The 26,743-nt window shown below is 43.3% G+C and overlaps 1 protein-coding gene across 8 annotated transcripts; it reads right to left on the bottom strand.

Annotated features, from left to right (window-relative positions):
- Positions 1-319: 319 nt before the first annotated feature.
- Positions 320-26,579, bottom strand: Ca-alpha1D (Ca[2+]-channel protein alpha[[1]] subunit D). Of its 8 annotated transcripts, none has more exons than XM_034333001.2 (41): positions 26,147-26,579; positions 25,547-25,652; positions 24,206-24,345; positions 23,930-24,036; positions 23,662-23,814; positions 22,706-22,902; positions 22,504-22,607; positions 22,121-22,284; positions 21,594-21,696; positions 21,290-21,435; positions 21,075-21,148; positions 20,855-21,006; positions 20,647-20,764; positions 20,480-20,572; positions 20,185-20,305; positions 19,933-20,024; positions 18,424-18,593; positions 18,241-18,350; positions 18,054-18,174; positions 17,858-17,987; positions 17,597-17,763; positions 17,417-17,504; positions 16,803-16,910; positions 10,841-10,893; positions 10,626-10,772; positions 10,276-10,477; positions 9,942-10,211; positions 9,798-9,881; positions 9,542-9,730; positions 9,377-9,479; positions 9,163-9,317; positions 8,866-9,090; positions 8,456-8,794; positions 8,282-8,383; positions 8,109-8,207; positions 7,918-8,036; positions 7,691-7,840; positions 6,614-6,879; positions 5,897-6,418; positions 5,264-5,391; positions 320-5,182 (listed from the first exon to the last, which is right to left on the bottom strand). In XM_034333001.2, exons 1-41 carry the CDS (start codon positions 26,455-26,457, stop codon positions 4,799-4,801), a joined length of 6,612 nt encoding a protein of 2,203 aa, XP_034188892.2. In that variant the 5' UTR covers positions 26,458-26,579; the 3' UTR covers positions 320-4,798. The 8 variants fall into 8 exon arrangements, with proteins under 8 accessions (XP_034188892.2, XP_034188895.2, XP_034188894.2 ...); XM_034333004.2 differs by having other exon boundaries at positions 5,264-5,352; XM_034333003.2 differs by having other exon boundaries at positions 5,897-6,415.
- Between the last annotated feature and the right edge of the window lie 164 nt (positions 26,580-26,743).

The following is a 26,743-nucleotide window of genomic DNA, read 5'->3' as shown; positions in this document are numbered from 1 at the left end:
GTATTACTCAATCTATGTTCGGGAGAAAAGCAACAAAATAATCGGATGTCAGATGTTTGAAATCCTTATATTTTAATTTGACACATTTCTGACAACATTAACAACAACAATTCTTTCGTGTTAGTTTCTTCCTAATTTCAGCTCGGTATTGTCCATGCAGTTCCTTCGATCCATTTCGCCAGTCTCATTCTTGTAATCTCGGAACCACATGCACGTGTTCGTAATCTTCGAACATTTTCGCGTTTAACCGCTCGTTTAAACCGCAAACGTTTTTAGGGTTCTGGTGAACATTTTTTCGAAACTGTATCGAATGAAGAAGAAAAAAAAAAAAATTAATAATCGACTTGTTTCAGTAAACGAAGCAAAGTATCGAGCGTAGGTTTATCGGTACATATTTGATCGATCGACGAACGCAAGGTATATTTTTTCATCCAGTAAATTGTTGTATTTCATTGTTAGAATTTCTAAAGGATTTTGTATATTTATAAATAACAGGTACGTGTATACTCGCGGTTTGTAGCATCACTCGATCGATCAACCCTTCACTCGTTTGTATAACAAAAACGTTTCGCTGTTGGGTTTGCATGGGGCACAACTATCGCGTTTCTTTTTCTCGAATGAAGAACAACTTGAACAACGTGCAACAGAAATCAAGGATTCCGTTAAAACGTGCTCTGAAATTGTATACAATCCGTGGGGAATATTTCCATTTCGATGAAAACGTGAGATAACATGTTTTGAACAGTGGTGTCAACCCTTTAGTTATAAATGAACCGGGATTGAACTAATGCTCATAAATTTGCTTTTCTCGTATCGATGATTAATCGTCAATAGTTGCGCGTGAAAACGGGTTGAAAATTTTTAACAAGTTGGAAGCAAAGAGAGGGCAGAAATTGAAAAGAAAAACGGCAGTTTATCGTGTGCGTGTCTGTTGGTTGTGCATATCAAGGTTTCTGAATCTTAGCGCTGTAAAATTTCTAATGGATTTCTTATTTTTCTTCATCAACGAGATATATGCGTTGTTTCAAATGGAAAAGAAGCACGTTTCCCCGAATTAATATAGGGTCCAGATATTTCTAAAATTTTTGACATATTCAATTTTTTATTATTCGATTCATCTCATTAACCGTAGAGTCACGTATAACCGATCGATCGATTGGATTGTGCGTGTATTGGGATGTCGTAACTGCATTGTTCGTATAATCGGTTATTGAGAATTCCACGGTTAGCGAATGTAAGAACGTAAAGAACAGAAATTAAACGAAATCGGAAGTTCATTTTCGGAACGGTTGTTAATAATCAAAGGAAAGGGGAATCGTGCCTTTTTCGATTACGCAATTTCAGAGTCGTTTCAGAGTCTTTATCGAAGTGTATCGAATATGTCTTCTAAAAAACGATGATAATGTTTGCGCGAACATCGTTTTATTATCGTGTCGATATAAGAACGTCTTAATAAAAATAAACGGTGCGAGTAGCGTGTGTGAGTGCCAATGCTGTGCCAGAAATTCGATAGCACGGATAAAAACGCATCGTCGAGCAAGATTTACGAATTTCGTTTGAAAAGAACGTTTCGAATTTGCCGCGCTTTCAACTGGTAAGCAACTGATTGCGTCGTTCCGTAATAGATCTCCGGCATTTCCGTAAAATTTGCAAGCATACTTTAACCTTGTGTACGTTAAGATTTCAAGATAATAAATCTACGACTTTGTCGATTAGTTGAAAAGAAAAACAAACATTTAATTTTTCGGTTATCGTGACAATGCTGATTAATTTCTGATTTAGTTACCAGGTGGCTCGTCGACGTGTACGTCACGTGCGCGCGTTTTTTACCATTACGAACGCGAATCTTGCGCAGTGAGCGTTTCATCCATTCGCTAAACGGTTGAAACATTTCAAAATCGCCGATATCGTTTATGTATGGTATACGAAGTGTTTACAAGTGGTGAGACGAGCGACGATTACGTTGAAGTGGACAGGTTATCTATCGAGACCGAAGGAAGGCATTGAAAGGACCGGTTATTCAGGAGTTTCGCGTCGTTCGTTTCATTTCGTGTGTGTACCAGTCGGTCATACGCGTATCGGTAGTCGTCAGTCTCGTAACGTAGAAAATTTTGGTCTTCCTAAACCGCGTGTGTTAAAAACTATTTGGACAGCATCGATGTCCCGTGCACCCTCTGCAATACAATATTACGATTTAAAGGTAGGTAAGAACATTTCCTCTACGCGTATATTCTACGGATCGGTGTAAACGCCACTTTACAACAGTATAAAAAGATCGCTATAGACAAATACATAATTGTTAAAAAGACGCTGGAAAAAACGAATACGAAAGGTCGACTATACACACGTATACGCGAATATCGTTAGTAGGACGATTGTTAACATCTCGTGCGCAACTTATCGGCAGGTGTATCGTTAGTTTTGTACAAATTCTTTTCTTTCCTTCCGTTTCGTCGATTCGTTTCTTTCGACGAAATGGCGCGCACGCACATGCGCACTGCTACTCGCCGCCATTGCCATGCCGGCTCCTCACACACACCACCTACCTATATTATCCGTACCTATAAGAGAAAATGTTCAAAGACGCGTCCGTCGATTTGTTCGTTTCTTTGAAATATCGTTTAGTTTGCTTTGGTTCCCTTGGTGGCGAAGGGCTCGCGTCGACCGCGGCTCTCCGAACAGCATTCTTACGCTTTACAAGAATGCATACATTTACGCCACGTACTACTACATATACGTCTAAAAAGATCGATCGTCCATCTTGAAACGTAGCTGCGCGCGCAGGAAAAAGTAAATCGAATCGAAAAACGTTCTGGGAATTCGATCGATCGACAGCCAAGGTAGACTATCGTTGATCGAACTATAAATCTCGCTGGTATTTGAAACGCAAAGCGGGAAAGCCGATCGCTCGATAATGGAAGCGTTTAAAACGAAGAAAGCGCCGACAGAAATTTCAGAGAAACGTGATTCTGTAAATGTCATCGATTAAAATTATTGTCGACGTCATTCTTGAGTACACGAAAAATTTCACGCTGATTGTTTCGAATTTTCTCTAAAAAATATTCGGCGCTTTCTGCAATCGCATCCGCAACATTTCCGGTTTCCGTGTTGCACGTGTTTGGAAATAAAGAACGTCGGAAGCTGATTGCACGTTTTCGAATTAGAATTTTTTTATCGCGCGCATTTCAATTGATGCTTGTTCGTTTGCGATCGCATTCCCAGAGAATAAACTCGAATCTCTAGAGTCTCGATGTACGAGTAAAAGGCGTAAAAAATGTTTTCACTATTCGGGCTGAATAAACTAATTCGATCGACAAGGGAACATTTAGAAAATCGGGCAATCGAATATCTTCCACTTTTCTTCGATCACTTGTCGCGCATTCGATGCGTGACGATCGAACAAGGGATATTGCGCGATCAGCTTCGCCATCCTCGTTCCTGTCGCGAATAAAATTTGTGCGTAGAAAGGAACGATTACCACTCCTGACCGACTTGTTCGTCGAGCGTATCGCGATCGAAATCGAGATTTGCTTCTTACGTAGAAGAACGTACATACGTGTATGCGTGATGTTTCCTCTCTCTTTCTTCTTCATTCTCGCTCACTTCCTCTTTCTCTCTTCCGTACTTGCACGCATTACTCTCACGGCTACAAGAATATACGAATGGAAATTTCGTAGGGACGCAATTCGTAAAAATCCAGTCTAAAATGGGGATAGGAAAGTGGGAGGGAATGGATGAGGATAGGAAAGATCGCGACGTAGGGTACTACCTTTCTGAGCGAGTATCGCGTCGTTTTCTAAAAGCTGTAGGTATAGCTAGCGACAACAAACGAATATCTTTCTCTTCAAGAGCCAAGGAGCTAAGCTCGTGTCTTTCAGAGAGGTAATACCGTACGAAAATTCGCGAAAAGTACCGAAACGTAGAAGAGAATACGAGCAAGCGTATCCCGGGTAAGTACTTACATGGTTCCGAAGGAATACGTAGGATTAGCTGCGGCATCCAGAGTAGCATCGTTCGATCGTCTCGATCAACTCGTTCGTTACGAAAATCGTTCGAAACTTTTAGTTCGAACTCGTTCGTAACGAAAGGGTTAATCGTGAGCGAGCTTTTTTGGCCGATCATGCATACACTTGGACGTAGAAACGAAACTCGCGGCAATTTACGTTTATCGGCCATTCATTCTCGCGCATCAACGTATATGTACAGTTATATTATACGAACAATAATATATATATATAATATATATATAATATATATATGTATAGTTACAATATAATAGCGTACACACTCGACACGCAACTTGTTTGGTAATTCGCGACAATGGTACTTTGTCTAAGTTGATAAAAGTCTTCTCTGGTCCGAAAGAAGTTACAGATACTTAGGCACTTGTTATCTCGTCTAGAATCCGTCGTACGAAGAGCAATAATAATGAGTTCAATTATTCTAAACAACGGTAATCGAAGGAATAAATGTTTACGATACGAACGAGAGCAATGTGTAAGGATTAATCGTCCGCGCTTCCGTTTCCAGCGAATTCCCTTCGTCCCCTCTCGTCTATTTCGGCCATTCGTTCGAGGACCGTGCGAACAATTTTCTCTTCCGACAACGCTCGCGAAAAAACGACCCGCTCGTTGCTCTCGTCGCTTTATTGCTTGCGTCAGCCTCTATTCTCGCTGCGTTTCCTCCGAAAATAATCATCATCCTTTGCTCGGAGTAACAGCGAGGGCGAAGCTCGTTCCGGCGATCGGTGCTAGATGAACGAACTAGGAACACGGTCGACAAGATGGTGGTCGTGTCGCTAAGATGGTGGAGGTTGCTGTTGTTGCGTGGCTGGATCCGAGAGTGTCGCTTGACCGGTAGCGGTGCCGGGGCTGGCGCCGGCGCCTCGATAATATGGTCGGTACTGTCGCGAACCAGTAGTAGGTTGTTGCTCCTGTAGCGGTTGATAACCGATACCTGTCGACGGTTGCATCTGTTGGTAGCCCGGTAAAGTCCACGGTTGCTCCGGTCCTTGCTGTAACTGGTAGGAAAGCGGTTGTCCTCGACGTTCTTGCAGAAGCAACTGATGAGCAGCTCGATCCATCTCTTCGCGCGTCATGTCCAGCGCTTCTTGCATCTCTCGCGACGTGTATCTGACGAACTCTGGGTCGCAATACTTGCCCAGTCCTTGTTCCACCAGAACCTACGGGGAACGCGTCCTTCCAAAACAACCACCCATTTCCAAACGCGAAAAGTTTCGATAAGTTTCTTCATTTTCACTTACCCGACCGACTAGACTCTCGGCGCTTCCGATGACCTCGAAGTTAGGCTTCCGGTCCGCAGGACTGCCCGGCAAACTGTGGGACAGGCGCTCTGCGCCGATGCTTCCGTTACTCTCTCCGGCCCAGGACACTGACGAACGAGGAGAGCGTGAAGGAATTTTAAGCTCGCTGCGTTACGCTCTGCCTCTACGTTTTCAACACAGCTACGATTCGTGCTACATCGAGCTGGTTGCATGGTTAATTGCGTCAAGCGACGGTGTGATACTCGAATTGGCAGAACGCATGCTTCGAGCGATAGGTTCTGGTCATGCAATAGGTACACTCCCAAACACGCGCACACACCCACACACTTTTTACCCCGTCCTTCCTCTCTTCGTGCCCTGTGCATTATCGTGCGATGGTTGTGCGGCAGAGAAGGAAACGAGACTCGCGATTTTATAGCGATGAAATAATGGAAGTATATGGATTAGTTCCTATTTTATTTCGTTTCGATCCGAATCAAGAAAGAAACTTTGCCACTGGTATAAAAGATACGATGGTACCACGATTCGGATCGAGTCGAAAATCGTTCGACAAACGCGCGACCGTGAATGGAAGAGGAGTTGCGGATCGAATATTAGTCGGGGATTAGTCACCTCTGCCTTGGTAAGCTCGATGCGACAGACAGGAGGCGCAGACGCGATCGTGGCGCGAATCGTCGACGTCGGCGAGGAATCCGGCAACGGCGATCGCCTGTGTCTGAGCTAGTTTCAGCCCGTTGGCGACGCTTTGCGCGAACCCGGTACTCGCGGACGTAGTCGAGCTGCTCGATTGTCCACCGCCATTCGGGTCACGTTTCCGGAAACTCGACGGCGCCGACTTGCCGACCAACGAGCTCAATCCGCGTCGACCACGAGCCCGAGACCGAGACGCCGCGCCAATCTCCTGCCTCAGGGATCCTCCTCGACGTCCTAATTTCTCCGAGTCGCTCCAACTGCTAGACTCTCCTGACCCTCCTCCCTCTCCTCCTTCACCTCCTTCACCTCTGCCTCCTCCAGCTCCAACCTCTTCTCCCTCATCCGATCCTATTTCTTCGGATCCTTCCGACCCTCTTGACCCATCCGACTCGCTGAACTCGCTTCCCGCTGACGAATCACCGTCCTCGCGATCTATGGCTGCTGTTTATTCAGGTGATATCTCGGTTTAGCATTGCCGCGAACCTTACCTCGCCTCTCGTCACAATTTTCCATCGAAAACTCGTGGATCGATTGATTCGGAGGCGAGATAAGGGAGAAGAGCAAAGTTACAGAGAAATAATAGGTGAAGAGATAGGTAAAGAGAGAGAGAGAGAGAAGAATAGGTATAGATCGTACCGTGATTACTCCAGACGGCACAATCGACGCAGCAAGGCCGAGTGGCGTAGGAATAATAACAGCGGGTCCCATTGGAGGAAGAGGTGCCGTTGGAACTCGGGCTGGTGGTGGCAGTCGAGGTGTTGGTGCACGTGGCGATCGACGGCGTTGCGCTGGCGGACTTGCTGGACGATAGTAGTACGATGGCTGGTTCGGCGGACAAGGGTGGGTTCCTTCTTGGCGGTGGCGTTGGTGGGGTCAGCTGCCGCTCGATTCCGTCCTGAACACTGCATCAAGCAGCCGCGACGACGACGACGACGTCGACGTCGACGCACCACGCGACACGGGGGATAAAAAAAAAAGAACGGGACAAAAAAACCACTCTCTTAGTTAGTTAGCGAACGAACGACGGTGCGCGCGGAATCCTCGCCGCGTCCTCGAGAACCTCGAGCGAATCGCGCGCTCTGAAGCGCCTGAATTATACACAAGCCAGAGGGAAAAACAAACGGAGAAAGATAAAGGGGGATAGAGAGAGAGAGAGAGCGAAAGAACAGAAAAGTAAAGGTAGACGAACGGCATGCAATCGTTCGTACGGAACCTCGCCAATTCCTCGTCGATTCTCAAGGTTCTCGCGACGCGACGTTATAGGATTCTTCCGATCGTGTCGTAAGGTCCGCGAGATCGAGACGATACTTTCGCTTCACTCTGCTTTGGCTTGGTTTGGTATTGTTTGGTTAGTGGTACGGGCATGCAAGCGCGCAAGCGAAAAATAATGCTATGTCGTCAAAGATCAAAAGCAAACTATCGAGTCCCATACAGCCCTAACTTCTCTTACCGTATTCGTTATTCGGATGAAGGTAATTACCGCTACCTGGACCGCTGAAACGTACGAGAGTAAAGAGAAAACCGTAAAAGACTGCTGCCAGGGGAGGGTGCAGAAATTCGCGAGCGAATCTCTAATCGTGCAAACACGTTCCCCCGCGACCCGATCCTCTACACTTTACGCGGTCCGTCACGACGCGATTCCCAACGACGAGATAACGTTTCTATACCACGGCTAGATGAATTTTTAGCCGCAGTTAGTTGCAGTTTACTTACTCGACCACTTTGTAAGAGGGATGATAGGTGGTTGATTGTTGCTGGACGGGATTCCCGAACCCGGCCAACGGTCTCAGAGGAATATTCTCCTCTATGCCCGTGAGCTTCGCATCGATTCCCATTTGATTCATCGCGCTGTCGCTTAGCCCACTGAACACACAAGTACATTTATCATTCTATTACGCTTCGTTCGATCGATGGGCGCTGGGAAGGGAAGGGAAACTAACCCCGCTACGTTTGGCACAACTTGATGAGACCTCGCGGTTATTTGGTTCGGTGCGTCGGGACCGCCTGTTCTCTGAAGCGACGAGTACGGCAGGAAATCGATGGAATTCGTCGGAGACGCCTGTGGATCGTAATCGAATAAAACATATCGAACGAGTTTTAGCAACGTTGCTTCGTAAAAATCGTCGTTTACCTTAGTCGTTGAATTTACTTTCAACGACCTAGCTCGATTGAAACTGTGATGTCCCTTTCTCATGCTCGACCACACGCTTCCAAACAGCGAATGATTTCTCTGGAGAAGAAAAATGAAAAAAAAACACGAGATTATTAGGAAATTGCGAGAACCGCGAAGTCGATTGTCGATACCCTGTGCATAGGCTCCGGATTGTCGTCCAAAAGTTCTTCCAAGTTCCCAGAAATGGCTCTCTTTAACTCGGGTCCAGCTTCGTGCAAGGTTCTCAGTCCGGCCTGTAAAGTAAACGACAACGGTTATAATAAATGAAACGTAATTTAATCGTTAGTTTCCACGAAGAAAGTTACCTGAAGCGTAACCGTGTTGTGACACTCTTTATCGCCGTCTTTCATCTCTTGCTCCTTGCGCTTCTTGAATCTTCGGAAGTAGTCCTGGATCAGGAAGGTCGCGTAGAATTTACCAACGGTTACTTCGTCGTCGCCTCCTGGCGGTGGCACCACTTGATCCAACAGTTTCGGGCTGGTCCTTTTCCAGATCTTTTTGATCACTTCTCTGAGCTCGGAGTTCGCATCGTCGATGTTACCCTCGGTTTTGATTCGCAGCGAAGTTCTCACCACGGCGAACAGGGTCGCGTTGAACAAAACCGTGCCGTCGCTGTTCAACGGCATGTTCATCGAGACCAGCCTCTGAACACGATCGAGATTCGAGTAAAAACCATTGAATCCTTGCTATTACAAACGGATCGAGGTATACTAACTTTGCACGCGACACGATGAGGGCAGAGTTTACCGAAACCTAAAGGCGGTGATATCTTTCTCAGCAGTGTGACCACGTCCAGGTGCTTGATGCGACCTTTCGCGTCAGGATCGTACTCGGACCAGAGACGAATAAACTCGTCCAAATGATGCGGACCCAGGATCGACCAATCCCTCGTCAAGTAATCGAAATTGTCCATGATCACGGCGACGAAGAGATTGATGATCTGAAAGAAGGAGGACGAGGACATTCGTATAGGAATTTCCTCGTTTCTTCGTAGACACGCGTCGACACTTACAAGGAAAGAGCATAAAACGTAGAAAGATATAAAGTAGGGAAATGCAATGTCGGATCCACAGCCATTTTGGTTGTTGAATTCATCGCTATTCGGATCGCACATCACTTTGCCCGGTTGCGCCGAACAGTCCATCATAATCTCTTGCCAAGCCTCTCCTGCGTATCAACCATCTTATTAATTTCATCTTTTTAATAAATCCGATAATCTTACGTACCTGTAGCCGATCGAAATAATACCAACACCGCTTGCGGAAACGACTGGAAGTTATTGTTTCGGTCTATCGACGTGTCGTCGTCGATTGCAATTTTTCCAAATACCTAACGGAGGGTATATCGTATTAAAATATTGAAGTATCAAATTTGAACGATTTGCGACATACCTGCATTCCTATCACAGCGTAAATGAAGAACAACATTATGATGAGAAGGGCTACGTAGGGCAGAGCTTGAAAGGATTTGATAAACGTCCAGAGTAGCGTTCTGATACCTTCCCCTCTGCTCAGCAACTTGACCAATCGCATCACGCGGAATAGTCGAAAGAAGTTGATGGAAATGATGGTCGAGCCGGGCTGAAAATGATAGTTTCCAAGGAACAGTTTTTCTTCGAAAGTGTTAAGAATCCAACGAGTTACTTACGTTCACTTCCGAGTAAACGATATCGATGAAGCTTCCAAGCACGATGATAAAATCGAACACGTTCCAAGCATCGCCAAAGTAATTCTGCAAGAACCGAAATATTAAATGCATTTTAATAGCACTGTCATGCTTCGAAGTTCGTACCTTAAATCGAAATGCCGCAAGTTTGAAGATGAATTCGAGGGCAAAGACAGCGGTGAAGATCATGTTGAGAACATCCAACGCTTCCGTGTAGATTTCCGGTTGCCGGTAGAACTTCATTGCCAGCGTGACGGTATTGATCATGATCAGAGTGAAAATTGTATACTCGAACGGTTGTGAGGTGACGAACCACCATACTTTGTACTGTATTCGATGCTTCGGTATGTATCGTCGCACTGGTTTAGCCTTTAACGCGAACTCGATGCAATTCCGCTGTGAAAATTGAAATTTAAAGCAGACTTTTCTACGTACGGGCTAGTTTGAAATGAACGCTTACCTGATTCTTATCGAGCTCGCAGTTTTTGTACTCTTGCTCACCCTCATTCTGGAAAGTGACAATAACGAAACCAACGAAGATGTTGACCATGAAGAATGCTATGATAATGATGTAAATGATGTAGTACGCGGCGACTATCGGCCGAAAATTATGAATTGGTCCGTGATCCTCCTTGTTAGAGTCGATCGACACGTCTAGCAATCTGTTGAGAGAGAAAACGCTCTACCTCTTTCTTTTTCTTACAACGATCGCGACATTTTCGAGAGTAGAAACGGTGTGATAGTATATTGGCGTTGAAATAAAATCAGGAGGATAATTCGTGCGATTCGACGTGATACGATGTTACTTACGAAGGCCAGCCTTCGAACGTTGATACGGTAAAAAGGGTGAGCATCGCTTTCGCCACGTCGTCGAAGTGGAAACGATTCTGGCACCAACTTCTCTCCTTCATCACCGGTTTATTAATGTTACCGTTCTCAAATTCGAGGTATGTACCCCTGAAAGCAAGAACACGTTGCGTCAAGAGAAATTCTTTTATCTTCTTCTCGTACAAATTGTAACTTACTGACACTCGTCCTTCGTCATTTTCGATGCATCGGTACATAAGAAAAATTTACCCTGTACAACATAAAAATTTCATTAACCTACAGCAAACGCTTGTGCGATTCAAGGCTTCGCTTAAAGTTTCAAAAGCCACGGGAACGTGCCGACACCCTTCACGTCTACTCTTTAACCTATCAATTAACATCGCAATTTCGATTCGACGTTGAATTTCAAAGGGTGTCGGCATCGTTCATCGATAGAACAAATTAAAAAAAAAAAAAAAAAATTAGCGTATCGTTAATTGGCCATTCTAGAGTCTAGAACAAAGTCAGTAGCAGCGAGTGATATCGAGCAAAGTAAAGGAAAGAACAAAGAAAAATAATTGAGAAATAAGAGAAAAATGAAACATTCCGTTTAACGTGCATATATGACATGTGTATCTGTACATGGAAAGAAAAATATGTACAAAATTGAACGGAGGCTACATATCTCGTTTGGCCTGCACGAAACTCACAACGAGTGTCCAGAAAATACGCTTTCGCGATTTTTCCCTAACTAACGACAGTACGTCTTGTCGCGTGTTTATGACTCGACGATAAAGCTCGCCGAGAGAAATATTTCCTTGATTTTCTTTAAAACGTCTCGTCGAAGCATCGCGACTCATCGATTCCTTTCTTATTTTCTAGAGGAATTTTACACGCGAGCAGAATTCGAACGTGGAGTTATTCAAGAATTTGCATGTTGGAAGTAGAGTAGTTTGAGAAAGAATTTCTGGGCAACCTTCTCATCGTGAATTCTAGTTTTAAAATTGGATTATCGAGGAGGGAGAAGGATTGTAAAAAATGACCAGGTTTATGCTCCTTTCGATAGATGATTCTATGAACTTCGAGGCGTTGTAAACCCGTAATTACTTATCGCAACTGTTATGAAAATAGAATCATTCCCCTTTCCCCTTGCCGTTCAATTTACTCGAGTCGAAATAACCGAAATAACCGATCCGCTTGTTACGGAATAAATAAGTTTTAGAAAAAAAACAATGCACCAAGTGCAGCGTGGATCACCCTGACCCTGGTTGCTTGTTTTTCATTTCCCTATCGAAGGGTTGGATTTCATAGGCGTAGGTGAAGGAATGCGTGTTCTCTGGTTTGTTAACGCTCGGAACAACGTTCACCGTTAGTACGGTTGCAAATTACGATCGGAACACGATGGGAGACGAGTTTCATGCGAGTTTTGTCTGTTTATTAGGTGAATCGCAACCATGAGAGGACTTCTACCGTTTCATCCACAGCTGGCTGATTGTGAAACTTTCTACGTTTCGGTAAGTTTCTTTCTCTAAAACTAATTTCAACCTTCTACATTACGATAAGTTTAGCTTATCAAAACTTTCAATTCTAATACTAGCTATTCTTAAGTCTACGAACTAATCGAAAGTTTCAAATCTGATGCTCCCAGTACTTTAAACTATGCTCTCGTGGTTGCGATGCACACGAACGATCTACGGAACATGCACTACGATCAAAGCATCATTCTTATCTACACAGCGAAACTGGTATGCGTCTATTTTGTTAAATATGTTTTTATCTGGAGTTCGTTAAATCGTGTGACGAAGACGAGATTATTCTCGCACGACGCTCCAGTCCCGCTTGATTTTCTTATTGAAGCGTTCGCTCGTAAACAGCGTGTGTTACCGTGCCCTCGACCGCGTGTTAACGCGAACGCAGACACACTTTTCAAAGGGTAATATAGGCAACGACTAGCTTTGTGATCGATCAACGTCCTACTTTCATCGTCAATAGATTAGGTGTAATCGAAAAGAAATTTCGTCGAAGCAATAATTATCGCCGATATTCTCCTTTGTAAAGGAAATTACAAGATTTTCTTGAACGTTGCGTGCAGCGTTTCACGAAATTCGGGCAAGCGTATATGTACTTCCTTCGATTCTAAAATCAATTAACACTCATCGCTTTCCCGTATTTCGCGAAGGAAATTCGAAGGACGTTTCCGGACCGAGATCCGATCCACGGCTTTCAAAGCTTCCGATTCTGACGTTAAATTGATCGTCTGACGGCGAGCAAGAGCAACGACGAAGAAAAGAAACGAAACAAAATTAAGAAAGAACCAAAATGGAAGAAACGATGACTGTATGAATACAGAAACAAAAAGTAGCAGTAGAGAAGAAGAAGTAGAAGAAGAAGTAATAGTAGTAGTAGTAGTAGTAGCAGTAGTAGAAGAAGAAGAAGAAGAAGAAGATGAAGAAGTTGTCGTTGGCTTAATTTAAACTTTCTATAGTGGTGGTGATTGGCTTTACCTTAAACAGCTGTACCCCGATAACAGCGAACATGAACTGTAGGAGATAGGTGACCAACATAATGTTGCCGATCGTTTTAATGGCGACAATCACACACTTCACTACGTACTTTTTTACGTAGTTGGTTGAGGGCAGGTGAGCAGGGCGAGCGAGCACAGCAGGGAACACGGGATCGTGAGACAGACAGACAGAAAGAGAAAACAAAAAAAATACAAAGTAGCATTAATCGAGGGGGGTGGGGGGGTGTGGGGGTATGGCTAGTTTGTTTTCATCATTTGTTCAACAGTGGCACTAGGTCTGGGGGATTTTGGAAGCTACGATCCGTCGCGTTTCGTTCCTCGTTTTCTGGCCATTCCTGTTCATTTTTTCCGCTTTTCTTTTATAATATACATATGTACACGCGATCTTCTAACAAAATGTTGTTATTCGGCCTTTCGATTCTACCATTCAGTTTCGTGGTCGTAAAGAGTAAATTTCAAGGATTCTCGTATCTTCGAAGCTTCGTTCTTTCAGCGTGTCTTTCACACTTTAGATTGAATTTGTCCATTGTTTTCGTTAAATCGTGAACTAAGCCCTCGCCATCCATCCAACCCACCAGTGCTCGATGTTTTTTTCTCGGCAATGCACCTATGGGCCTTTTACGTTCGACCGTAATTGTCTCGTTCAATCGTTGATTGGGAGAATTTCATCTTTCTTTTATTCTTTTCCATCGTTTAACACGTTATCGTTCCTTTGATCACTCGGCATCGTTTTGAAATAATTAAATTTCTTCCGAATAACGTTTCGAATGATACGCGAATCGTATGAGAAAAAGAAAACAGTGAAAAGGAATAGAACGATTATTGGTAAGTTAAAAATAATAGCGAGAAAGGAGAAAGAGAAAAACGTTCGAGCTGTTTGGAATTAAACGATTTCTAGTTTCGTTAAGGGTTCATCGATGGTTAAAGCCGATTTTTATTATCAGCGTTCAAACACGCAGCATTTATGGAACGGTTACGTTCAGACGAGTATTCTTGCAGTCATTTAACACGTTGACTGACACAGTAAACATAGTCATGCACCTGATAACATGAATTGGTATTTAACCTTCTCTTTAACGCGTAGTCAACGTGTTAGATGTAAGTGTATGTATACTTGAGTACTACAGGTGTATTAAATGTTAAGGATAAAATACTGATGTATTTTAGGTCAGTAACGCGTGTTATTTTAAAGAAAAAAATTCATTAAACAGTTTAATATCTCTGTTGGGCCTATAGCCTTTTTTTCTCTCTAGGACTAGTTTGAACGAAGCAACAAAGGTAAACTATAACTACGAATCGTCTAAATTGCTCTCTAATCTCTCAACATCGAACGTCACTTTTCACGGATGCGACAAAGAGGAACAGATTTCAAATCGATTCTATGATTTCTAACGTACACTAAAACATCGAGGGGAAACATTGTTCCGTAAATATTTATCGAGCCTATAGCACGAATTAGTCCATAAAGGTGGATCCAGGTGGAAACATGAAAAACACAGATGAGGTGCCGTGATGCTTCTTCGCTTTCTAAGTTACTCTACTCTTCGAGACTTCCAGGCGTAAGCTACCGGAACACGAAATTACATCTGGAAGCCTCTGATTCAGGTCTGGGCAAGATCATTTGAAACGCCATATAAAGAGGAGGCCTTTGATGAGAGAAATGATTCGAGAAATGATTTAATTTAGATTCCGTCTCGAACCTGAGGTTCGTCAGATTCACAGGAAATTCACGGAACTGTCATTTCTTTCTTTCCCTTTCTTTTCCTTTCCTTTCCTTTCCTTTCCTTTCTCTCGTGTTAATATAGGCGACACACCACTGCAACGCTCAGCCGGCACAAGCATGCAATTTTCAAACAATCTTCTACTATCAGTTTTGATCACGCAGCCTGTATAAGTATTTTTGTCAGTGTCATGGATCGTGTTTGTCTGATAGCATTGTGTTGTTCGAATGTCGATGTGGTTCATACTTTTAATCTTCCAGCTAAATATTAAATCTCGAGCAGCGAAGTGAAGGTGAAATAGACACAGTGAGAAAAAGACGGAAGAGAGATTAAAAAATATATGTACGTACATGTGTGTATGTATAGAAAGAAAGAGAGAGAGAGAGAGAGAGCGAGCGGGGAGAAAAAGAGACAGACAGATAGAGAAAAAGAGAGGAAAAGAAAGAGATACAGAAAATCGTCGGGTGTTGAGACAAAGGAGAAATAAACGAAGATACGAAAGCCAAAGATTGTAGACAGACTTTGCGAAAAAGCCACTTGTTGTATAATCACTTTCTCTAAATGAGGCATACAAACGTACAACTATATGTTTTGATGTTCTGTCTCTATCTACTTTGAGCTACCGTCTCATCTCCCCCCGGTCACTCGTCTATTATCTTACCATTACAATGATGTTTATATACAAGGTGTTTCCAAATTCTGATTAATCAGACCGTGCCAGGGTGTTGTACGAATAACAATTAGATGCAAATATTGAAATTTGTGGTAACACGTATCGGTTTGTGTGAGTGTAGGTACTTACAAGTATCGATGGCTACGTGATCAGCTGTTCGTTCAGCTACCTAACATTTACACCTACGTACGATCGGGTCGTCTCAAATCAATATTTCGAACACGCTGACAGAGTTTAATCAGTTTTAATTCAGAAACATCCTGTATATCAAACCAAAAACGATAGAAAGTGAAAGAAATCGCCCGCCTCTCGACGAGCTTCTATTACTATTACGATATCATTTCTCCTATCACGATACGTCTCGTTACGTATGAAAAAGAAACCCACTGTTGTTCGTTAATCTCACTACAAACGATCTACGATGATTTCGAACGATCTTCGATTACCGATGGCTCGTTCAACGGAGCCACCGTAAAACAGTCTCGAATCGTTGAGAATCACGCGTGTACTTTTGGTCAAGTGAAACAAAAAACATTGAAGGGAAAGAGAAAAGCAAGGTAGTCCCAGTGAGAGGTTTCGGGGAGAGAGTGTCGAGACAAGAAACCCAATGATCAAATTAACACATAAACAATTGATTTGTCATAGGGAAGATACCCAGAGGTGCATATGTCGGAAAAAAAACAACGTTTGCTTCGTGCCCGCACCTTTCGACGATTATTTCCTTTCCACCTAGATCAAATATCAGATCCTCTACTCTAAGGAAACCTAATGCTTTTTCAGTTTTAAATGATTGTAGTTTGACTAAAAGGGGTGAGGGATCACACACAACGCCATTTTGGTAGTAACTTAAAAACCATCAGGTTTCCATTCTGGACTCTATACTTGAAAGAATAAAAGCGTACAGTTTGATTAAAAAAAAAGTTGTAACACGAATAATCGTCAGAGAAGGCTACGGGGATGTCGAGCAAAGGCGTACCAAGATAGTAAACGAATTGGTAGGTTGTGAATTTTGATGATGGTGAATTATTTGGGCGTTGCATCAAACGTATGTGAAGTAATGAATGAACGAGAATGACGATAATATATATATATATAAGGTCTGACGGGTCAACAGAGTGTGAGGGGGACAGGTCTGAAAGGGGTTGGGGTGTTTGAAGGTTCGGTTGTATTATATGTATATTATGCCACTCTAGTGTACTACGAGAGGTTCGAAGGAATTGTTCCCAGGACCGTTTTTAGTGTGCGAGGCCTGGCAATCCTACCTTGAACAGTTGTACGCCAATGACGGCGAACACGAACTGCAGGAGGCTGGTGACGAGGACTATGTTTCCGATAGTCTTTACCGCTACGATGACGCACTGTACTACGTGCTGGGTTCAACATTAATCATAATGTAGATCCGTTCTCGAACAAACGGGATATTACGTGTGCCGAGTAATTTATTACGTCGGTTACACCTTTCTTTCCTTAATCATTTTCTTGCTTCTTATTTCCGCTTTTATAAACCTTGCTTTCTTTCTTTTTTTTTTTTTTTTCTCGTTTTTATACTATACACTATAGTTTACGGATCGCAGAGGAAGAACATTTTTCCAGTAACTAACGATAAGAATTGTTGTTCTAGTGAAAATTTTTAAGAATAAAGAAAAGCTGTTTTTTTTTTCCTGTGCGATCAGAAATTCGACACGGTTAGTGTCTACTATTCAAAAGCAATCACGAATATTGTCTACTAGCGGAAGAATTCGATTTAATCTATATCGTAAAGAAAAGTTACTTTGGTCCCAAACGTAACGCGTCTAGTCAGGGCTTGTACTAGATCCTGGGACAGATTTGACAAATTCATGGTACCATTTTTCGGATAATAAGCGAGGAAAGATACCTTTAATCCCTTGGCACGATTGATGGCACGCAGAGGTCTGAGAACGCGCAACACACGAAGCACCTTCACTACGGAAAATGCACCGGAACTGAAAGACAATTAACGTTTAAAAATGTATACCGAATTCAATTGTAACGCCAGTTGAAATAACGTATCCTGAAAAGATTCGTGAACGCTTACCTGAAAGACATAGAAATGAGAGAAGAGCAAACGACCAACAGGTCGAGCAAATTAAACGCCGATCGACAGAAAGCGCCGTCGTGTATGATAAAACCGTACGAGATCATTTTCAACCAAATCTCGATCGTAAACACTGTGGTGAAAAAATAGTCGAAATTCAGTAATATCTGCAAGAACGTAGAGAGGGTTTGTTGGTTGGATTTCGAACGTTCTTGATCTTCAATAAATTATAAATCATCATGGAATAATGGCTTATCGTACCTGATTTCTATAAGACGAAGCGCTCAGCGGATCTTCGGCGGCCAACATTGCCGATGATATCATGATACAAACGAGAATCACGTTGCCAAAATAACTATGATTGCAGAGCCAATGACAGAACACGCGAATCCTGAAAAATATGGAGGAGAAATAGATGATATCGCTGATGAAAATAATAAAAGTCAACCGTATCTACCTGTTCGTTTGTGAGAAAATGAAAAATGCCGATGCAGGGGGAATCGGTTGCCTTTTCGTGGCCATATTGAACTCGGACATTCTCCGTGGTCTGGCTGACACACCTTGTTCCGTACCGTCGTCTAAACAAAGCGATCTTCTGTAGAAGAATAACTGGATATTAATCGAAAAACGGAAGGAAAGATTACCGTGCATCTCGTTTTGTTCGACTTCCTCTTCTTCCTCCACCTCTTCGTCGGACTCTTCTATATTCAGCCGTACTTTCGCGTGAGTATTCATGTCTTCGCTCTTTTCCGACCTGCTCGATCGACAATTTCCTCGATCGTTAGTTATTTCTGATTCGGAAACCGTTTACGAAAACGCCTACTTACGTTTCCGTGTCCAAAGCTGCCTCGTAATCTTCCATCGTCTCGTTCGGATCATGTTCCAAATCCGTGCCACCACCTTCGTCCTCTCCACCTGTTCCTTCGCCACCGTCACCCTGTTCCCCGCTCTCTTCGTCCCTAGCTGGCGAGGCACTGTGAGATTTATTCTTCTTGGCCTGCAGAAGAAAAAAGAAAACAACGAACCCTTTGATTATTTATAATTTACGTCGCAGCATAGCCAACGCAAAGAGTTGAGAAAAAGACGAAGCAATTAGGGGAACGTTGAATAGAGTATATTAATAGTTAAAAAAAAGACATTGGACTTGTTTTGTCCCCGTTTAAAGTGCAAGAAACTAGCCCTTATAAATCTCGTCGAATTTCATGGGGTATCAGGGCGAAGCTAAAATCTCGCTGGGTGAATGCTCGACGGGTTAAATATCGATTTTTCATTAGCTTATCGAAAACTCACGAACGATTAAGCTTCGAACGTTCAACCAGAAGAAGAGACGTGATTTTGTTCAATGACGGCCTCTTTTCTCCACCCTTACTACGAGCTTCACGCTCGAGTTGCTTCGTATATTTATACAGTTTCCCCGTTACGAAATACCGTCGGAGAAAAAGAAAAATCGTGCGAAACAATCGAAAGCGGCGATAAGAGAATAAATGTGAAGCCGAATAAAAAACTGCTGCCCTTAATTACCCCGGAGAAACACCCTTTGACTTATGGTAAAGGGGTCAGAAATGAGGGAAGACAATCGGAATGAGCGACCGATATAAAAAGGAACGAGGTTGAATGTCGAGCGATAGTTAGGAAAATGATTGAATAGAGAGGGAGAAAACTCGATGCATCCCCACAGGGTAGTTGTACTACGGCTTTCATGCCCTTCTCCGATACGGTAAACTGACTAAACGACTAAACAGCTAGTGTTTCTCGATGACAGTTTTAATTCCAGAGTATCGGTATTCGATTGCGACGACCTCGATTCCACGTGCGTGCTTCCAATCGTTGCCTCTAGCTCCGGTATCGAAGACACATTTTTCTTCACGGCTCGACGAATACTTACGAACCGTATACTCGATGTCGTCTAATACATTTTCCGAAGTTAAAGTGCTCGATTCCGTTGATAGAAGTGGTCACTGATCAAATCCTCGACAATCAGGGATTCGTGGATGACCTAGATTCGCTTAATTACGACGCGTCAAATATTTGCAAGATTCGAACACGAGGAAACGTAACGAGCGATAAAGAGCCGATTGGCGTCATCCTCGGCGTCGGCGTCGGCGTCGGCGTCGGCGTCGTTGGCGTCAGCCTTAGACACGACGTCCGTCATTACGAGAGAAAGCAAACGAGCTTTCTCCTGTATCGTTGCTCTTTGACAAACGTTAAAACGACCGACATTATAATTTTCCTCGTCCTTGCGAATCGAGTAAACGCAACGAGAAAACGTTTATTCATCTCGAATTATTTCCTCGGAAACTTGTAACAATAAATTTGTGAAAAAAAAAGAAACTCACCTCTTCTTCGGCTTCCTTTTCGATGGCAGTCAATGACTCGGCATCCGCGAGGTTATCGACAGCGATGGCCAAGAAGACGTTCAGTAGAATATCTGCGATGCTTCTTTCGTCAAGGATCATTTCGCATGAATATCGAGGATCGCGACTCTTTCTTCTGACGCTCGAGTGGAATTTATTTGAATTCGTTTGTCGCGAACGCCACTCGTCGCGACACCATTTAAATATTCTGCATTTCCGCGAAGAAAAGGATACAATTACCGCATATAAACAGAATGATGAAATAAAAACAGGCAAGCATGCCGAAGCTGGCTACGCCTCCGTAAGCTCTGATACCATCGTACATTACGGCGTTCCAATCCTCGCCTGTCAATATCTGTCGGTTAGAAAATGCAAAAAATATTGATTAAAAGTGAATACACCTGTCCTTATAGGTATACCTTGTCGTACTCACTTATACCGAAGCAATTTTTTGCTAAAGCTATAGACAGGCCTTTAAGCTGTCCTCGGACATAAGCACGACAAGCATAATCGTGAATCGTAAACTTACTTGAAACACCGTCAACAAACTTTGCCAGAAACTGTCGAAATTGTGACGAGGTTTGTCCTGTAACTCGCTAAAATTGAACTTTCCACCAAATACCTGCGAGGAAAGTTACAATTACAAAAACATTTAACCCTTGCTCGATTTAAAAGAATAAAAACGCGTAATCGTACCTGCATGCCGAGAAGAGCAAAGATCACTATAAAGAGGAAGAGTAGAAGCAACAGAGACGCGATCGACTGTATCGAATTCAACAGAGAAGCCACCAAATTCGACAGCGACTTCCAATATCTATTATAAAAAAAATTGATCGATATTTTCTGGTTACTTTACTTCCTTATTTATGTGTTTGGAAAATTTCCTGACAAAGATTAGACTTACTTTGTCACTTTGAATACCCTGAGTAATCGGACGCAACGGAGAACGGAGACGCCTAAGGGTGGCATCACCTGTGTGTTCGTAAGGATCATCTCGGTGATCGAGCCGATCACCACGAAGCAATCGAAACGATTAAACAGCGAGACAAAGTAACCCTGAGAATAGACGTCTCGTTTAAGAAAATCATTTACATATTTGTAAGTTTTCAACATCGGAAACTTACTTGAAATCCTAAACTGTACATCTTCAGCATCATCTCCATGGAGAACAGCGCGATAAAAAACATGTTCGTGATCTCTGTGTGCAAGAATAGCGAAATTTTAAACGCAACCCCTTTGTTTTCGCGCATCCAATAAATGTTTATTTTGTATTAAAAAAAAACACACACACGTATCGGATGCTGCAAAATTTGTTTATCGCGTTACCGACGCAAAATACCTTGAAAATCATCCAACCAATGCGGTTGATTGTAGTGTTCGGTCGCCAGAACTCCGGTGTTCAGGAAAACCAATACTATGATCAACCAGTAGAAAACCTGCGACTTGACGGCTTTTCTACAGGCCCTTCTCATTCTCCTGTTCACTCTGCGAATTTCCATTGCAAATTCGTTCGATCAAAGCCGACGATAAACGAGGCGAGGCTCGTTTTGTTGGGACGCGTAACATTTCGATTGAAAGAAACGTTCGATGGGTCTCGACCGAGCGAACGATCAGTTTAGCGGACAAAAGGCAACCTTTCTTACCTATCAAAGTCCCGCTTTTTTCTCCTCCACACGGATTCTTGTTGAACTCCTTCCTCGTCACCCTCCAGCTGATCCGTGCTCTCCATCTCGCTTTGCTGTTTCGCTGAAACAGCCATTTCGCCAACGTTCGCTAAACATTTTCTCAATTTTCTATCGGTAACGGTCAAATGACGGATACTAATTAGAAATTTCACCCTCGAACGTTGCAACGAATGTAGAACTCGTTAAAAATATAAACAAAAGGGAAGTTGCAAATATCCGAAGTAATAGCAGGTCAGCGGCAATCCGTTAATTAGATCGACTGGTTAATTATCGACTCTTCACACACGTACACGAATTAACGTTACTCTTAATTAACGAATAAATAATTCTGTATTTCGGTCTCATTTATTTTCAAGAGATCGTGTAATTAGAAGAGAGCATTTGTACGGTGAAAAGCAAGTGAAAAAATTCATTGCTCGGAGTAATTAAAAGTGCGAAAGATTGAAATTAAAGGAGCAGGGTAAATAAGTAAACAGGTCACGTACATTTGCCGTCTTGCATTTTCGGCTCGTCGGTTTCCGGCTCGATGTCCTCCGCCTGCGTGATCCAATCCAGATAACCCCTCAGATCGTCCTCGATTTGTTGCTTCTCCCTGAGTTTGTGGAAGTCACCCCTCGCCTTTGCTTTCTCTCTCTCTTTAGAGAACTCGCTGTATCGAGTAAAAGAGCACGATATCGTGGCGTGATTAGAGACAGCCTGTCTCGAGCGTAATTCAAATGTTCTCGAGCAAAACGAAACGAAACGAAAAAATCGAAAGGTACTTTCGACTTGTGTGCGCCGTATCTTAGGATACAGCACGAAATTTTTCACTCTTTTTATGCTGTCTACATATTTTAATTACCAAAAATATCGTGCCACTTATACTAACCCGGACAGCACACCGAGAATCAGGTTCATCACGAAGAAAGCTCCAAGTATGACCATAGAAATGAAATAGATCCATTGCCACGAGCTTCCCATCGCGTCTTCGATCTAAAGATGGGACAATAAAACACGAAAGAAACGAGATAACATTAATAGAAAGCGTTCGATTCAATCGACTATCCGATGTGTTACGAGATCGATCTTACGCTATAAAGTACGTCCGTCCAACCCTCGAGCGTGACACATTGGAAGACCGTCAACATGGCAAGGCCAAAGTTGTCGAAATTCGTGATACCCCAGTTTGGACCCTCCCAAAATTGTTTGCTACAATAGTAATCGGGCCCAACGTTGTCGCACTGAAAGCCGCCGTCTCCGCAAGGAACTGGCTCTTCCATTATCGCGTCTACAACACACACAATTCGAATGCTAACGCGTTAAATTGGAAACAAAAGTTCCTCGCTCGACTGACTTTGAACAATGAACGACGATGCGTTTAAAATATTTCGAAGTACAATGCGATGCAGAATTAAGTCAGAAAGCTGGAGAGCTTACTACGTAGGAATCCGTGGAAAATAGGGGTGACAGGTGTAGCAGGAATCGAAGTCAGCTCCTTTGTATCCGTAACAAGCCACGTTATAACATGCTGTCATCCTTACTTTAACGGCCTTTCTTATTCGATACAATGCTTTTCATCTCGTATATACGATTTGTAAAAAAAAAAAAAAAAAAAGTGACACGTATTCAAAGCACCCAGCCAGACCCGATAATGCGCGTGATCGTTTTTAAACGCGACGCGCGATAGATACGCGGCTGAAACTTCCTCGACGGAGGAAAGATTGAACGGGGAAAAGAATTTTTGGAAAAATTGAATATCGACGAGAAGTTGGCAGATCTCGGGTCGAGGGAGTGAGTTCCCGGTTTAACCCCGAAACACACTTATCTATTTTAGATATGATTCAACCACGGCGAAACTAACGTCTAATTATTCTTAGCGCGTGGAACGCGAGCTGCGTGTCTCGCGGTAAACAGCTGATTCACGAAAATTCACCAATTTTTGCTGACGTAGTTTACCGATACGCGTGAAATCGAGTGGACCGTGCCGAAACGAAATTCTACGCTACGATTTCGAACGTACCAAATAGCTAGGATCGTTTATACTTACCAGTCACATTATGCCTGCATGTTTTATGCATTTTGCCAGAGAACAGCTCGAGGCCAATGATAGCGTAAATAATGATGACGAATAGAACGAGCAGAGCGATATGTAGAAGGGGTATCATCGCTCTCAAAATAGAGTTTAAGACCACTTGAAGACCTGCAGAAATCGACAGACACTCGTTATCCGTTGCTTTCTTTTTCCAAATATGCGACGCGGCGGTTCGAAAAATAATAAAAGAATTTCGATCATCGGTTTTACACGGAAATCTTACTCGGTACTCCGGAAACCAGCCTAAGGGGTCGTAATACTCGAAAAGCCCTCAGCGCTTTCACGTCGAAGCCTTCTTTCATTAGTATCGACAACACCGTGCTCACCATTCTGGAAAGAAACGGTATACAAATATTCGCTCGCAATTTCAATTAAAACAAAATTAATCTCGACTGATTTTTCGACCGTGAAACGTGTCACGCGTAAAACGATTCCACGAGCTGCGCGTTTTTCACTGAAACTGGTACACCTACGTTAAAGGGAAAATAAATGTACTCACCCTATGACTACTATCGAGAAATCTAATATGTTCCATCCGTTCCGAAGGTAAGCTCCAGGATGAGCCACGAAACCGTAAGCGATGATCTTCATCACGCACTCGACCGTAAAAATCACAAGAAATATATACTCTATTTTTTCCTGAAACATAGCCATTCATAAAATTTCAATTTCACATACTATTTCGTAGAAAATAGAACATAGATTGAATGTTTAATGAACAGAAACGATATGCATTAAGCTAATATTTAGAAGAAGTTTGAGGATTTTGCGAAAAATCAAGTGGAACACGTTGCAGAAACTCGGACCTGAATCAATGACTCATCGTATCCATTCACAGTTGCTAGGAAGTTCCCTAAACGTTTATACTACTTAAAGTCCGCGTAGTTTATCGATGGCTGATCAAGACCATCCACACCCACTTGTCTGTCTGTCCGTCTGTTGTACGCTCTTTCTTGGCACGCATCGACCAACGACCGACCACGGAGAGGCCGTGACGTAAATGTTTCCAACAAACAGTCGATAGTAATAACGAGATACAACAATGAAAATCGTGTGCTGAATCCCACCCTTCGAAGGATGTCCAACCTTCCTGTACACTCTACGTCCTTTATATATCGATCGCACCTCACCGATTTCCCTTCTTGCGGTCACACGGACGCTATTGTCCTATAAACCCGTGGAAAAATTCCACTTTCTAACAAGGTTCGCTTTATTAAAAAAGTGCAGCGGAAAAAGCCACGCCTACCGCGGCATACGATACAACGAACTAATTCATTTTCCTAATTGCTCGTTTAATTTTTCTAGTGTTCGTACCGGTGAAAAAAAGATTCAGTGGGCCTACATACGAAGCATGTTTTCCGATAATGGTAGGGAACAGTGCGCCCCGATTGTCAGGAAGATTGAACAATTATTGAGGTTTCACCTCGAATAAGTTTCATGCCATCAACCCTATCTCTTGGACATAGTGTTTATTTACCGATAACCCGGTCGGTTCACGTGGTTCGATGAACGGAACAGTTATTTCTATTATCTTCTCTATTATTAGTTTAATCGAAAGTTGTTGCTCGGATCAAGATATATTATACTTGACATCCGAAGCAATCGTTTTGTTTTCTCTTTCTCGAAGCGAAACCTGACGTTTTGGGTAGGTTCGGTTTCTCAAATAAGAAATAAGGAAAAATGAAAACTACCAACAGGCTATCTTTACTTATGACGCAGAGTATCTCGATCGTTAAATCAATTCGTGCCTGACAAGAAGGTAAACAGAGCAGGATGGTGCGGCTGGGTTAATGACGACGAATGAAATATCATCGAGTTAATAAAAAGGATATGTACTTACCAAATATTGGTTGGTCAAATTAGAATCACCGAACGGGTATGGTGTGTAGACTGCCAGGGCAACGCAGTTCGCGAATATCGTCATGAGAATAAGCCACTCGAAAGGTCTGGAGAGTCGCGTCGATTGCAGCTCTAGCTAAGGAAAATGAAAATAACTTGGAGCCGGGAATAAGGCAACTTTTGTTTAACTTCTTCCTGGTCTTCTTAAGATCTTAAAAGGCTTTAAAGTACAAACAGACTCTGAAAGGTATTGGGAACTTTCCCCATAGATTACGGAATTTTATCTTTTCCCGTTGTTACCAGCGACGCGGGAAAGAAGAAACGAAATAATAGAAGGGGATCTCCGGTTTCTAAGTTTTGTATCGAATACTTCGATACGTGTTTTAAACGTTTTACGTAAGAGACCGAAATAGAAGCGAAATTGGGACAATGTACCGTTGAAGCGAGATTTGTCAACGAGGGTTGGCATTGACAGGCAGTTCCATCACCCTCTTCTATTGGTCTACTTTGTTTTCGAACAGACGAGACACGAAAATTTTTTTTCTTTTCATCCCTGAACGATGTGGCTAGACATTTGTTAGAGTGTAAAAATAAAGGATACTTCCATTCGACGACGTCGATGCACATTTTTCGCAGAGGATTCTTGAGGGGTAGACAGAAAAGGGCCCTGACAGGCCTATCGGGCGGAGGTTTACCGCCCCTTCGAGCCGGCCTCTTGGTTGCGGATTTGGCGGCACCGGTGTTGGTCCCGAGTGTCTGGCCCGTTTGCGACAGTGCTGTAGCTGGCTGTCCGTCCTGGCCAGATTGGGGGTTCCGGTGCTGCCCGAGGATGGGGGGGGTCGCGGCAGTCGGCTGGGCCCCCGGCAGCTCAGGGGGGCCCAACCCCGAGCCCCCATCCCCCCCCGCGCTCATCGGTCCCTACTCCTCGCCCCTATCACCTCCAGGCTTACTCTTATACTTGCACGCTCTCTTCTTCTTCTTCTTCTACCTCTTCGCCTTCGCTTCCGTTTACTTCCGCCTCCGTCCCCTACTCCTCCTCCTCCTCCTCCTCCTCCTCCTCCTCCTCCTTCTCCTCCTCCTCCTCCTCCTTCGCCTTCACTTCCTCCTCCTTCTAATCCCGCTATACACGCGTAGGCACGCTTCTCCGGACCCTGCCTGACCACGCAGACGCCCGAGTAGACGCCCGACGACGCCGATC

Source organism: Osmia lignaria, chromosome 15, assembly GCF_051020975.1.
Source record: "Osmia lignaria lignaria isolate PbOS001 chromosome 15, iyOsmLign1, whole genome shotgun sequence".
Taxonomy (NCBI): Eukaryota; Metazoa; Arthropoda; class Insecta; order Hymenoptera; family Megachilidae; genus Osmia; species Osmia lignaria.
This window is presented reverse-complemented; position numbering and strand designations above follow the sequence as displayed.

Bases quoted from the DNA above. Each gene is read 5' to 3' on its own strand.
- Ca-alpha1D (XM_034333001.2), bottom strand. From the start codon at position 26,457: ATGAGCGCGGGGGGGGATGGGGGCTCGGGGTTGGGCCCCCCTGAGCTG. The intron at 10,212-10,275 runs GTAAGCGTTCAT...CAATTTTCACAG, and splicing joins GCGAGCTCGATAAGAATCAG to CGGAATTGCATCGAGTTCGC. The intron at 8,208-8,281 runs GTATCGACAATC...TTTCTTCTCCAG, and splicing joins ATCCGGAGCCTATGCACAGG to AGAAATCATTCGCTGTTTGG.